Source organism: Lagopus muta, chromosome Z (assembly GCF_023343835.1).
Source record: "Lagopus muta isolate bLagMut1 chromosome Z, bLagMut1 primary, whole genome shotgun sequence".
In the NCBI taxonomy this organism is placed as follows: domain Eukaryota; kingdom Metazoa; phylum Chordata; class Aves; order Galliformes; family Phasianidae; genus Lagopus; species Lagopus muta.
Window position 1 is genome coordinate 12,541,195 of NC_064472.1, and position 15,083 is coordinate 12,556,277.

The following is a 15,083-nucleotide window of genomic DNA, read 5'->3' on the forward strand; positions in this document are numbered from 1 at the left end:
ACTAAAACTGTCTTTTGCTGAATCTATTACGAAAGATTAATGGTGTCACCAACTTTTGTAAGTGGGACGCTATGTTCAGATAAAAGTTGCTGTGATATATATGAATGCCAAAATGAGCCTGGTTTGCGTCTAAACTAAACATTTGATACTTTAAATACATGAAAATTTGCAATGATTTTCCTTTGGGATTGTAGAACTTACCTGCTATTCTGTTACCGGCCAGAATGAGCGAAGCTTTCAGAACAGAGAATAGATTTTGTGTGTGTTTGTTCTTATTGTCAGCAGACCTGTGGCTTCTTTGCAGTTCTACTGTTTCTTAATAAATGAATGCATCCCTTTAGTTCAAAGCAAAATAATCTATCCAGCTCTAAAAAGCAATATTAGGGGTTATATCTGACTGAAAACACCAACATTTTCTTTCATGCTCTACACAGCAGTCATTTTCTGTATCTTACTGCTGTAAGAAAAATTGTCTTGTTGGAACATGGGTGTTTTTTGGTGGCATATGGCAGTTCTGCATAGTGTTCTAGCAAAAAAGAAGTATTGGATTTATGCATATTTGAAACTGAGATGATAAAGATGAAATAAGCAATTAGTTATGTAAGTGGAATATAACATATCTGGAATATGAAAAAAATGAGCTTAAGTAAATTTCTCTCCCAGAAACTGCAAAGGAAACTTGAATTATTGCAAGCAATTTTAGATTTAAATCAGCTCTATCAGTGATTACAACTTGGTTTGGAAAAAGCTCAAGAGAATCTTTCTTGTATGTCTTGTAAGAACAATTCCCAGGACATAAATATTAATATAAACTTGGGTTTCATAAATCAACGACTTGTTACTAATTTAGAAGTTATCTGAATGGGGCTTTAGAATGTAGGTGAAAAATAGCAACCTCCTGAAATTTATCTAGAACTCCCAGGAGAAAGATCAGACAGACTTTGGTGTACTTCAGAAGTATGATGTTTATATTTTAAAAAGTAAAATAAAAAATTGCCAGCTGTGCTGAGGCTCTCTCTCTAATTGCAATACCTTTTGTAAATTTTTATGCCACTAGAGACCTTCAATAAGGAAAAATTCTACTAAATAGCACAAAAAAAGAGATTTAATTCATGTTACCTATTGTGTCTGGGAACTTTCTCTGAATTACCATATGACCCATCATCTAATAAAATATATTGTGTCTGACATATAATAATGTTATGAATTTGTTTTTTTAAGAAGCCATATGTTGGAATGAAGATTTTTTTTTCTTTGCTTGTTAAACCTGACAAAACATTCTGGTTCAGATCACAGGAAAAAAAGTCATGAGACTGTGAATTAGAAAATGTTGAGAGAAGCTAGCCACAGTACCGTTTACATATTGAGTAAATCCACTTACTTCCTGTACACGTTAGGAAGCAGCCATTTAAATAGATAAATTTCCTTAATTTTTTGAAAGCAGCCTGAAGCGATGTGTTTTGGTAAAGAAAAGAATAATCTTTCCTCAGTCTTCCTATACTTAAATGTAGAAGGGAAGTATTGTGCTGTTTAGGTGTTACTCAAATGCAGAGCAGTAAGGGGGGACATAGCATTGGACCCTTCTAATATTACTGTTCGTTTTGAAATTCCATTCAGTTGTCATGAAGTTAGGAGTTAGCCATGTTTTACTAAAAGAGTAACAGATATGGTTGGTGTTCCATGGGAATATTGACCAAAATGACTCATAGCAGTGTTTGTGTGTATCCTCTTGTTTTCCATAATATTTTCATTTTTCTTTGTCTTTTTCAGGCTAAAATTTTAGGCAATAAACGCACACATGAACTGATTAATCTAACCAAATCAAAACATCTCTCTTAGGAGTTTCTGTGAAGATTTTGCATTTTCTCTGTACATGCCCTGTATATGAATAGTTCATGAAGAAGAGAGGTCTTCAGATGACCCATGTTTTTGATATATTGATTCTTCTTCTGGAGTTAGTTGTTTGTTTTTGAAATTGCATGGGAAGTCTGAGGTAAACGTTTTCTGTATTTAGATGCATCACGTTTGTAAACCTAATTATATGAATCTGGGCCAAAGTGAATTTAATAGCATGTAAGTTGGCATCAGAAAACATCTCTGACACCTAAAAGAAAGGAAATTAAGAAGTGTTGAAATGTCATCTCATATTTGAATGCTTCCTTAATGCATGCAAGTTTGTGGATAATAATTTTTAGAAGCCAGAAACCATTGGTTTCCTATTGCTGCAACACAACATCTTGCACATCTCTCACATTGAATTTTTCATCTTTTTATCCTTCTGTCTTTTTCTTGAGTATGCTTTTATGCATCTTTAGTGTACATCTTAGACCATTATTTTCAATGTAAGATACAGAGGAAAATAATGGAAAATTGACTTGGAAAAACTTCCATTTTACAAGTAGTATGGTTTTAATCAGTGCCTGCAAAATAACTTGTGAAACAAAGCATGAACATCGCGGTGTGTTTATTTATTAAAAAAATAAAAGATAAACAGGAAAACAAAAAAGGCAGTTTAAACTGTTATTAATCTCTTCAGCTTTTACTGCTGTCATGGAAAATTCAGCTAGGTGCTGAACAGCTTGAAGTATTGTTCTAGACTGAAAGGAGGAATGAGGCATGTTTTCTTCCAGATCTATGAAAAACTCCCTCTAACACCCCTTTTTGTCTCTTTCTGATGACATTTCAAGACTTTGTGTTGAAGGATGGAGCAAGATGCTGTTTTTCCTGTTCATCTCTAGACTTGTTTCTTGAATTTCACCCATTAACTAATATATAGAATCAGTTAAGTTAGAGGCAAAGTAGAAAAAAAGAATTGCAAGTGTCTCCCTGTTAAGCCTGGTGGATTTTTGTCACTTTTTTTTCCCCTGGAAGGAAACTTGGGTTGTTTTTTAGGTGATATTTCAGAGATACTTTGACTTGTGAACTGGACACATTCAGTACAGAAATTATTGTGTAACAGCAAATAAAACCTTCCATCATTTGGATCAATGTATCCCTGTGCCTGGATAGAGTGGCAGTTATTTCTGCACAATGCAATGGCTTTTTGTGTTGTTCTTTTCAACCCCTGTAGACTGAAGAGCTTATGTGCCTCTCCCATGTAGGAATTCCTACGTCACATATCCCATTCTTTCTCTTGTGGTTATTGATGATGAATCTGCACACTTTCTTTATTCAGAAAATTTAAGTACATCTTCTTTCAAGATGTTACATAATTTACAGCATGAATATTTCATTAGGAGACGCATTTCTCCTCTTAATTACTCTTATCACTAATTATACTTATTACTTTGTATTCTTAAGGGCGGAATGGAAACATTATAGAAATATTCTTGTCTGCTTATAAGGAGCAAGATTTCAGTACTGCCTACCTGCATTCGAAAGTTTAGAGTGGAAGGTCTCAAAAGGCATCCAGACCTGCCTGCTCATGCTCCAGCAGAGTGGCTTTTGCTTTTCCATGCAATTCAACCCTTTTAGAGAGGAGGAGAGTAGGCTTTAATAAAAACAAAACTCAAAACATAAACATGGTATTTTAACAAAATGTTTGAAATGCTGAATTTATTTTAAAATGTTTTTAAGTTTTTTTATTTTTATTTTATTTTAAAGTTTTGTAAATGCTAGGTTATTTTTTTTTCTTTGTGGGTTTCAAAACGTTTAAGACGTGACTTTCTGCAGGAAGTCCTTCCATCGAGACTTTTAACTGCTGCTACTTCGCTGTCGATTAAGGTCATTCTGTCATCATTTGATGTAAAGGTTTTTTTGTCACCACCTTCTCACTCCACCAGCTACTGCCCAGTTTCTACTGCCCATAATCCTGTTGTTCTGTCCCTCATTTAGCTAGGCAGCAATCTTCTATCTCAGACCATTTTTCAGTTTGCTTTCTGAAATTTAAGATGTTGCCGGAAATGGAGAAATCTCTATATAGTTCATGCCTTCTTTTCTTCACTCCAGTCCATAAGCAGACAGCATCTGCCAGATGTGTGTACCAAACCAGGGACCCAAATGAGTGGGAAGTGGATGTTTGCACATTTCTGATGGATGAAATCAATCAGGAAGGACTTTTTTAGTATAGTGCTTAAGATATTCAAAGTTAAGTATAGCCGAGCCTACTTCATCCTCTTCCCCTGCTCAAGACATGGGAAGTACTTACATTTATTTTAACAGATTATAGTTAATGTAGATTTTTCCTTCATGCTGTACCGTAGTTCTGTTACTGCAGTGGAAAGTCTCTTCAATTTTCTAATCAGTCAGCATCCTGGGGGAGTTCTAAGAACGTAAGCGCTATCCAAATGAGGACTGTTACGTTTGCTTCCAGGGCAACATCTGATCCTGAAATCCTTGAGGAAAGCAGGATCCTCAATCCTAGAATCTAGAGACAGTTCCCAGCGCAGTCAAAAAAAAGAAATTGTTTTTTCTGCTAGACTGTAGTCTTGTGAGTGCACAGAAATGTTCTTATTTAAAGGTCTGTTGTGTGAAAAATTACCTAGAGCTTTGAATTTTCTTTCACACAGGACAGTTTCCACTTAATGAAATGCAGGTCACTGGAAACAAAGCAGTAGAGGTGTTTTTAGGCATACTTTCATCATTTTGCCCCTCTCTGATTTGAATGTGAAAAGATAAGTCATTTCAGGACATTGTGGAATTTACATTTTACTTTTGATTGTCTTTTATCTATTTTAAGTCAGGGAACATAATCTAATTTTTCAGACTTTGAAAATGACTTCCGAATTGTCAAATTATTAGCAAGTCTAACATCTGATAGTTACATCTGAGGCGTGCATTAATTTTAAGTTCATCATCTTAATATGATATAGTAGCTTTCCTTTTTTTTTTCCCATTCTTTTTCTGTGGGCTCTAACTTTTGCCTCAAGCCAAACATTTGATTTATTACATAAGGACTGGCTGATTCTTTTCCCAGTTCTTCAATCTCTCTGTCTTCTGCCAACCCCCTGTGATGTTTATTGCCTATTGATAGAGAATATCACTGAGGATATAGAAGGATTTGCTGTAGAATGTAGAAATCTAGATTTTAACTGATTTTTTCTTGATGTGTCCATTTTTTCACCTGTTTTGACCTGCATTATTGAATTGTTTCTTTTTTGTTTTCCTTTCCTTTTTTCTCAAGAGATGCTGGGGACCCGGACATAGTTTCAGCATGCAGTTTCTACAGGTGTATTTGTATTTTCCAAGTATTGTTTGATAAGAAAGCTCTCAAAAGGAACAATAACAGCAACAACAAAAAAACAATAATCCTGTAAATACTTCATTTTATCTTTATTGATGACCTGGATGAGGGCATTGAGTGCACCCTCAGTAAGTGTGCAGATGACAGCAAGTTGACTGAAAGCATTGATCTGCCTGGGGGTAGCGAGGCCCTACAGAGGGATCTGAACAGGCTGGAGAGCTGGGCTGGAGCCCATGGGATGAGGTTCAGCAAGGCCAAATGCTGGTTCTGCACTTTGGCCACAACAACCCCAAGCAACACTGCAGGCTTGGGGCAGAACGACTGGAAGACTGTGTAGAGGAAATGGACCTGGGGCTATCGATTGATGCTGGGCTGAACACGAGCCAGCAGTGAGCCCAGGTGGCCAAGAAGGCCAATGGCATCCTGGCTTGAATCAGAAACAGTGTTGCCAGCGGAGACAGGGCAGTGATTGTCCCCCTGTACTAAGCTGTGGTCAGGCCGCACTAGAGTACTGTATCCAATTTTGGGCCCCTCACTGCAAGAAAGACATTGAGGCCCTGGAGCGGGTTCAAAGAAGGGCAACACAGCTGGTGAGGGGTCTGGAGCACAGGGCTTATGAGGAGCAGCTGAAGGAGCTGGGATTGTTCAGTGTGGAGAAGAGGAGGCTCAGGGGAGACCTTACTGCTCTCCATAACTACCTGAAGGAGGCTGTAGTGAGCTGGGGGTCAGCCTTTTCTCTCGTGCAACTGGTGATAGGACTGGAGGGAATGGCTTCAAGCTGCGCCAGGGGAGATTTAGGCTGGACATTAGGAAATACTGCTTGTCTGAAAGAGTGGTCAGGCACTGGAATGGGCTGCTCAGGGAGGTGGTGCAGTCACCAACCATGGAAGTGTTCAAGGAACGTTTGGATGTTGTGTTGAGGGACATGGTTTAGTGAGAACTGTTGGTGATTGGTGGATGGTTGGACTGGATGATCCTGTGGGTCTTTTCCAACCTTGGTGTTTCTATGTTTCTGTGATTCTGTATTTCTATATAATTCCATAAACATTTTCCATAACAACTAGAGACAATCTTTACCTGTTTAGTTATGCAGTTATTCAGTCTAAAGTTTTTCAGACTTAAAGTAATAACCCAATATTTTTGGCACACTTATGTTCAAATCAGCATCAGAGGTGTATATATCTAAATCTATCTATCTATATATTTTTTTCTTTCTCCTTAGGATTCTGATTTTTAGGATTACTTATTCTTTGAAATGTAACAGCTGGAAAACTGGTAGTTGTACCTAATCTCTGTGTGCTTATATATAGGCATTTGTTATATTAGGTTAGAGATATTTATTTTATTTGCAGTAATTTAGGAAGTTCAGAGTTACTAAAATAGAACAGATGACATTGTTTTATATAAATGTTTGGCTGATTTGGAGATGTTATGCCAAGATACTTTTCTGGAGGTTGTTATCTTAGTTTTTGTTTTGAGTAGTCTGAGCAGTACGGTTAACTGTCAGGTATCTCTCGGACACTGCAACTCTCTCCAAATGTCTGACTATCAAGCTCAAGCTATTTAATTTATCAGGTGACAGAATGTATTCGTAACTGTTTTTTTCTCTGAAAGATAATAAGCTAAAACTGTGTTCAGTGTGGGTTCACTGTACAGCATAAATATTTTTATGTATTTGTCTCTTCTAATTAAAAGGATTGTGATTATTGTCACCTGAAGAAGCTAGAAATTAAGTAAGTTTGTTATAGCATATTTTGTTTCTTCTTCTGGAGGAGTTATGTCTAAAGGATTATTTGAATTTGGTTTATTTTTTAGTTGTTATTTCGTAGTAGTTCTGTGGTATTTTAGTGAAATACATGTAAACCATTAAAATACATTTAAGTTGGCCTAAAGTATAAAGCATTTGACGGAAAGCAGTTGAGCTTGTCACTTGCTGTTGTAGATGGTTTAGTCTCTGTCTGGAATGGTGCTCTTAGCTGCTTTATTTGTAATATAGATATTCAGAAGAATTTTTTGTTTGAATTAATGAAATTACTCTTAAATTAGTTAAGATACTCTCAAAATTAAAAGTAGTTCTGACAAAGTACTAATAAAAGCTTTGTGCACTGAAATGAAAATAATGACTACTATGTTGTTTTTCTTTGAAGCAGTGGATGAAGTTTTTATGTAACCCTTTGATTCACAAAACCCATGCATCTTTTCTAATGTATTTTTCAGCCTTTTCTGTTGGCTCTTCAGTCTTGCTGTGCACCCACAAGTCCCATGAGAATTTTTTTTTTTTTTTAATTGCATGCATAAGATTTCCATGCTAGCACAAGAGTTTCTTTCAAGTACTTGTGACTGTCAAAGATGTGCGTATGCTGTGAATGTGAATACACATAGCACGAATATTCTGCTCCCTTATCTCTGTGTGTTTGTGAAAGGAGGCAAGAACCATATAGTTGGTTTGAGAAAAAGGGTTGTTGTTTGTGGCAAGAGGCAGAGATAAAGGAAGGGTAGATTTTGCTAAATTGAAGACTGAGGAAGTTTGTTTTATTAGCAAAATAAAGCTGATAGTATGGGAGAAGAAAATGGCTGTTGAAGAGTGCATAGTGTCATGGAGAATATCTGCTGAAGAATGAAAAAAAGGAAGGAATTGGCAGATGTGGATAAGGAAAATGTCTGGTATCCAACTGACGAATTTCTGGCATCAAATAATGGATTCTGCATGTTTTAGGAAACTTAGTGGTACCTGACAAATGAGTGTTTTAGAGTAACGATTCACATGGAATTTGTAGAACCTTCCAGTCACTGAAGTGCTTCTAATATGCTTCTTTCTCAGTGAATTAACAATTTTCATATAATTACAGATGTTGGTGTGATGATTTAACCTGTAATTTCCTTCAATCTGTGTATTTTTATTAAGAGAAAAGTATTATATTATTATAATATATATAATTTTATAATTACAGTATTATAATACATAATTATAAATTAATAAATCATATAATTATATAATTATATAATATAAAGTATAATTATGAATATATAAGTATATAATTATAATCTATTATATTATATTGCCACAGAAGAGAAAATAATGGAAGCCGATCCATGATCTTAACAAAACATAGAAAATTTATCTTGTGTAATAAATTATAGATTTTTTCCTTAATTTCATTAACTTCATAGATTCCTAGTATTTGAAAGATTATTGTATAATATGATAGATTGATTTAATAACAATTCAAGATCAAATGATATTAATGATTTAAGAGAATTTTAATGTTTTTTGAAGGGGAGAAACAGGAAAATTTGTACTGCTCTCATTCTTTATTGGAGTTTTTGTTGGTCTTTTTTTTTTTTTTTTCCTTTTTTTCCTTTTACTCATTCCTTATATTTTTATGAAAACACAAAACAGGAATCAGTTTCTCATTTCCAATATTTCGTTTTTCCCCTTCTCAGATTTTGGCTGCTGCAAGGGAAATATTTCTTACCTTTATGTTTGTGTATGTATATATATATAATGGTGTTGTTTTGTTTATCATAGCACTGTTTTCATAGACATAAATTTTCTTTTTTCTTCTTAATAGAACCCTATTAAGAAAATTCCAGATTCTCATGAAATTACACTCCAGCATGGGACAAAAACTGTAAGTGGTTAACACAGTTTCAACACTTTTTTTTCAACACTGTGCAAATCTGCAAAATTGATTTTATGAATACTTAATGTCAGCTGAAGAATGAGAAGCTAATTCTTTTTTCTTCATTTGTTGTTTCAGTCTAGCTCTTTTCTTACTGCAATTAAGATGTGTTTTAGAACTGCTACTTCTCTTTCTGCTACTTCATTTAACTGAACTGTTGTCTTTTCTTTTTTTTTTTTTGGTCCTTTATGTTAAATGTGTCCTCTCCAATTGTTACAGTTTCTCTTCAAGTCTAGAATATCATTCATACATTTCTAACCTAGGCACAGATCTTTGTTTGGCTTGTCAGGCATTTCAACATGGATATCATTGGTGCAAATGACCTCTTTGTAGCTGAATACAGATCTCCCTCATTTGTTTTAAAAAGCTAAGTGCCTTTAGTAAGGCATCCTCAGTTTCTTTAAATTTTATTTTTCCTTGTCTGACTACATGTTTTTCTGGGATTCATATAAAATGCTCCTTGACTTTTTGAAAGAACACACTCTCTGGCTTGGAATTATTGTTTCTTTATACTCTTTGTACTGTACTTTTTTTTATTTCTGGGCAATTTTTTTCATCTTTTGCCACAAATTGAACTGTTTTTATTTGTTGATTGATCCAAAATCTATAGAATAAAACATATTTTCTGCCCTTGACTATCCTTGAATCCATTCCAGATCATTCCCCTTGTTCTTCTTAGGTCATAAAAAAACATGCTGCTACTGTTTATCTTCTTCACTTTGAGCCATGACTTAAGTTTTAACAAGAAAATAATACTACAGTGCCTGTTATTTTTATCACTGTGAAAGCTTTGTTAGCTGGTTACTGGAATTGGCACTGATAGTATTCCTGAGAATGTCCTGGGCAGGAGTAGGCAAGAAAAATAAAACACTGAATCCTTTGAGAAAACACTATTTCCACGTGTTTTAAATAATCTGAGGAAATGTATTTCTGTGTAATTAAGGATGCAGGTTGCTCTGCATTTATTTCCATGGAAAATGCAACAGATACAAACAGCACTATAACACTGCTTGATAAAACACTTTCTCAGATGCAGAACACTGTTTTGCACACCATCAGCTGTGCATTTTTGTCAGCACTGAACAAGAACTGTTCAGTTCTATCATGCTACTCCCGTAACAATCTGCACCAGCATGGTGACCTGCTGTTGAAACGTACCACCCACCCACCTTTCACATCCACAGTTTGGTTTCCATAGGTGTTCACCAAGTGTCAATGAATGTCAATAGGTGCCACTTCTCAGCACAGAGGAATTTGATGTCATGCTCTTGCTTCACATGCTCTTCCATGTTAGGTGCCTTTATGTCAAACTGCCTCTCTGCTGTCGTCTGTCTCACTGCCACAACATGTAACAGGATATCGGCGGAAAGCTTCAACTTCTACTGCCATACCACAGCATCCTTCTCTGAAGTCAAGGGCCAACATTGTGTAATAGAACGCGTTACTTTTGGAGTAGTCCTCATAGTTATACATTTAATAGTTTTAAATTCAGTAATATAAAATATATTTTTTACATGAAATTAGTGAATAATTAACATCTATAACAAAAAAAAAATTAACTTTTAAATTTAAGGCTTGTTTTGTTATTTATATACGTTCAAAAGGAATTTAGTAGAGATTTAAATTTATCAGTGAAGAGCAAATGTTTTTATAAGCTTTCAGAAATAGTTATTTGCAGAAGCACCTATTCAGTAATCTTGCATCAAACTTTGTTATGCTGTATCTTGGAGTGTGGAGAATCACAGAATCACAGAATCACCTGGGTTGGAAGGGACCCCAAGGATCATGTAGTTCCAACCCCCCTGCCTGGCAGGGCCACCAAACATACACATGTAGATCAGGTTGCCCAGGACCCTGTCCAACCTGGCCTTAAACACATCCAAGGACGGAGCATCCACAACCTCCCTGGGCAGCCCGTTCCAGGGCCTAACCACTCTCCTTGTAAAGAACTTTCCCCTAACATCCAACCTAAATCTTCCCTCCTTCAACTTGGATCCATTTCCCCTAGTCCTGCTGTTGTCAGCCCTTTTGAAGAGTTTACTCCCCTCCTGGGTGTAGGTTCCCTTCAGGTATTGATAGGCTGCAATGAGGTCACCCCGCAGCCTTCTCTTCTCCAGGCTGAACAAGCCCAACTCCCTCAGCCTGTCCTGACAGGGGAGGTGCTCCAGCCCCCTGATCATCTTAGTCGCCCTCCTCTGGACCCTTTCCAAAATCTCAATGTCTTTCTTGTACTGAGGGCTCCACACCTGGACACAGTACTCCAGATGGGGCCTCACAAGAGCCGAGTAGAGAGGGACAATCACCTCCCTGTCCCTGCTGGCCACCCCTCTCCTGATGGAGCCCAGGATCCCATTTGCCTTTCGAGCTGCCAGAGCGCACTGCTGGCTCATATTCAGTCTCTCGTCCATCAGGACCCCCAGGTCCTTCTCTGCCGAGCTGCTCTCAAGGACCGCTCCTCCCAGCCTGTACAGGTGCCTGGGGTTCTTCCGGCCCAAATGCAAAACCTTGCACTTTGCCGTGTTGAACTTCATTAGGTTCACCTGAGCCCAGCTTTCCAGCCTGTCGAGGTCCCTCTGAATGGCATCCCTTCCTTCCACCGTATCAACCGCACCACTCAGTTTGGTGTCGTCAGCAAACTTGCTGAGGGTGCACTCAATTCCCTCATCGATGTCATTAATAAAGATGTTAAAGAGCACCGGTCCCAAGACAGACCCTTGGGGGACACCACTTGTTACCGGCCTCCACCTGGACATAGAGCCATTGACCACCAATAATCAATAAGGCATGCTCATGTGTATTCTCATAGTACATGATACACATGTAGTGGGTGGAAAGAAATTAAGTGTGATATTAATGAAACAGAGAAATACTCTCTGAATTTTAAACTCTGTAAAAGATATAATGTATTAAACTGAAAACCAAAACCAAAAAAGTAGAGCAGATTTTTTTACACTTGGTGCTTGTGATTTTTTTGCCTACTATCCCTTGCAGTCTAGGGCGAACTGTCTTCCCATTTTTTCTTGTTACAATAACTGTTTCTGTAGTATGTTTCTTGAATACATTTCTGGAAAAATTTTTATTATGTAAATTTGATTTCTTCTCTCCTCAACATTAAACTGGTAAATGTTTTTATTTTTACTGTTTTTTCAAAGTGGAAGCTCATGTTATTTTTAACTAAAGGGCTTTAAGAAGGGGGAAGTTTCAGTTTTGGAAGACTTCTGAGGTTTTTTGACTTCATGAGAGTGCAGCTGTCATCACCTAGAGCAGAAGTAAATTATAATGTGGATCTGCATAGCACAGTTAATTAGATTGGATGCAGTGAATGAAATGTATCACTGGAAAAAAAACAGCTCTTCTGTGAAGGACTTTTTTTTTTTTTTAATAATGAAACTGCACATCTATAAAATGACAGTTGTATAAGGATGAGAACAACCTGATATCTTGATATCAGTGTATTCCACTGACATTTTAAATTCTTCTCATTGTATTCCTACAGTATTTGTGAGCATTATGTCCCATCTGTACCTCTTCAATCTAATGATTTTGGGTTTGATGATGACTGTATTCCTGTGCAGCTGAAAAGTCTCAGAAAAGATTTCCCAAGCTGGAGAGTCTTTCCAGAAACCTGATTAATTTCCCACTTGCCTTGTTTGTACAGTGTAACAGGAGTTACTGTTCCCAGTGAAACTCCAGTGATATATATATGTTTTTTTTCTCCTGACACTTTTGATACATAGTGGGTACGTGAGAGAAAGCATACTGTTCGGAATAGTTCTGATTATGTATCCCGTGTGCAGTCAGCATCACTTCTGCATCACTTCTCATATCGCAGCTGCTCCTTCCTATTGTAGTTATTATGGAATAAAATACTTAAGGCTGTTGATTTGTATTCCTGATTAATCTGAAGATGTCTAGTGTGACATCTGAAGTGTCCGTGTTAGAACTCATGAATGAAATGAACAAGGCTTTAAATTTGCATGTAGATTACAATAGAGGCAATTTTTTGGCAACACACAAGGCATTGCATCTATTTCATTTATAAATCAAACATGTCACTGTGACATAAATGTAAGTGGAGTTGAACCCATTCTTACTCCGCAAAGTTGTATGTGTAAACATTTTGTTCTGGGAAATGAAAAGCTGGATTTGTTTGGAAATATTCATTAGATTATTGATAATACTGAATTTGCCTAGGTGTTGCTTTTTTACATTCTTTAGAATAATATGGTTTTGAATCTTCTCTTAAAGCAGAAGATCTCTTCAACTGGACACTTTGAAAACAAAACAGGACAACTAGAATAACATATCTGCTGCACGCTGTGGTTGGCATTGCTTCTGCAACATCTTTTTTATTTTTTTTTTCTGAAGGTGCTGTCTACAACCATATCATGGCATTGTATGTTTGAATTACAGTGTGGGAGCAGCATGATCCTTAAGGAGATGACAACTGGAAATTAGTTTTTGATAAAGAATATGTAAACAAACTTTTTGTACATGAAACAAAAAAGCCCGCTCTTTCACTTAAGAAAACCTTAATTTTAGCAAAACAAATTTAATTTATCCATTAAGATGGACAGTTCCTGACTGATGTTTTTATTGAAACTTTTATTTTCTATTAGTTAATTATTGATTTGGACACTGAAAAGAGAATATCTCCTGTAAAATTCCATTCTTCTTACAGCTGTTTTGTGGGAACTAAGTCTCAGTAGTCCCATGTACAGACTAAAGCTTTAAAAAAGTATGGTCAACTGATACATCTCTAAGTTTTTTGACGTGACGATTCTGCGTGCATTGAATCACAGCGATTGTTCATGTATACAGAGCATATACAGAGAACAGCATGTGCATTATTAGAATTTTTAAGCAGGAATATCTGGACTTTTTGATTTTAAATACTTAGAAGGCACTACACTTACTTTCAAAAGTTGCATTTTGCTCTTTCTTTTATTGTGTGTTCAGCTCTGGCTTGTTTTTTGTTTATTTATTTATTTGTTTATTTTGATTAATGTTCTAAAGTATAAGTGCTCTTGGAACATATGTATTTTTTTTCTTAAAACTTTCTGGCTCATTTTTTTAAATCAATTTCAGGATATTTTCTTCAACGATTTCTTTCTGTTACTTCACTTTTCTTTCTTGTGCTGAGGATTGCCTTCCTTTTTTTTAAAGTGTTTCTGAATCTAATGATTATGTATCTTATTTATGGGAGATCACTTGTGTTTTTGTCCTATGGTTAATAACAGTCCTCCTGCGGGAGTCTTTGTTACACCAGTGGTCTGTCTAACTAAGGATGCCTAAAGGAAGCTAAATTGGAATTAAATTCAGAAGGTTCAGACCTAGACATGATTTAGATCTGATTAATATGAGCTTTTTCTTTACATAAAATATTTCCGTTTGTTTTAACATTCCCAGGTTGATTTTAATGTTGAATAAAACTGAACATCTTTGCTCTTTCTTTCGGATTTTTTTGACATCTCTTGTCAGTGCCATGTGATCTAGACAACTAAATTTTGGAGAGTTACATTCTTTATTATTTGAGCTCGTTGATCTAATCATGTATTCATGCTTGAAATCATAGTAGTAGATATTATCATTTTTGAATAGAGAATAAGTTTTTTGAAGGTAAATTAAAGGAATGCTTAGTTGATGAAGTACTTTTGTTACACTCTATTGTTAGCATTTCTACACAGAATGATTTGAACATTGCTGTGAAAGAGTTCTTGAAATTGAGATTTAAAATAGAATTTTTGCTAAAAACTCCATTTTAATAAACTTTTGATTTGAGGATTACAAATGAGATTACCCTTCCCTCCAAGTATTTAGTAGCTTTATGCAGCTAAGTTGGTAAATAAATGCATTTAGAAAGCTTCTTGGACTATTTTAATTTAAATGATAAGTTTTTAATTTATGCTATTTAAATTTCAACTTTCTACATTATTTTCATTCTTCAGAAGTCATATTTAACCAGTGAGCATATATGCCCATATGAGCTGTCTTTACAATAGTGCAGATTCTACACTGATGGATATTAAATGCCATATCTTCATCTGTTGTCTGTGCAGGGCACAGTTGTCTACTGAGAAATGAAGCTTATCCTAATTCTGTTGTCTTCAGATTGTGTAACTTTTTGCCGTCATTTTCCATACGCTTTTTACATGATGTTAATTGTACATTAGCAAGATGATGAGAATTCGAAACCGAAACATAGCTGAAGTGTAAGA

At 35.9% G+C, this 15,083-nt stretch overlaps 1 protein-coding gene across 1 annotated transcript in view; it reads left to right on the forward strand.

Annotated features, from left to right (window-relative positions):
* The window catches only part of WDR70 (WD repeat domain 70), a 153,257-nt gene that overhangs the window by 30,552 nt on the left and 107,622 nt on the right, over positions 1-15,083 (forward strand). The window contains exon 6 of the mRNA XM_048930753.1: positions 8,755-8,814. Within this exon, the coding sequence (XP_048786710.1) occupies positions 8,755-8,814 (60 nt within the window). The remainder of the gene's footprint in view (positions 1-8,754; positions 8,815-15,083) is intronic.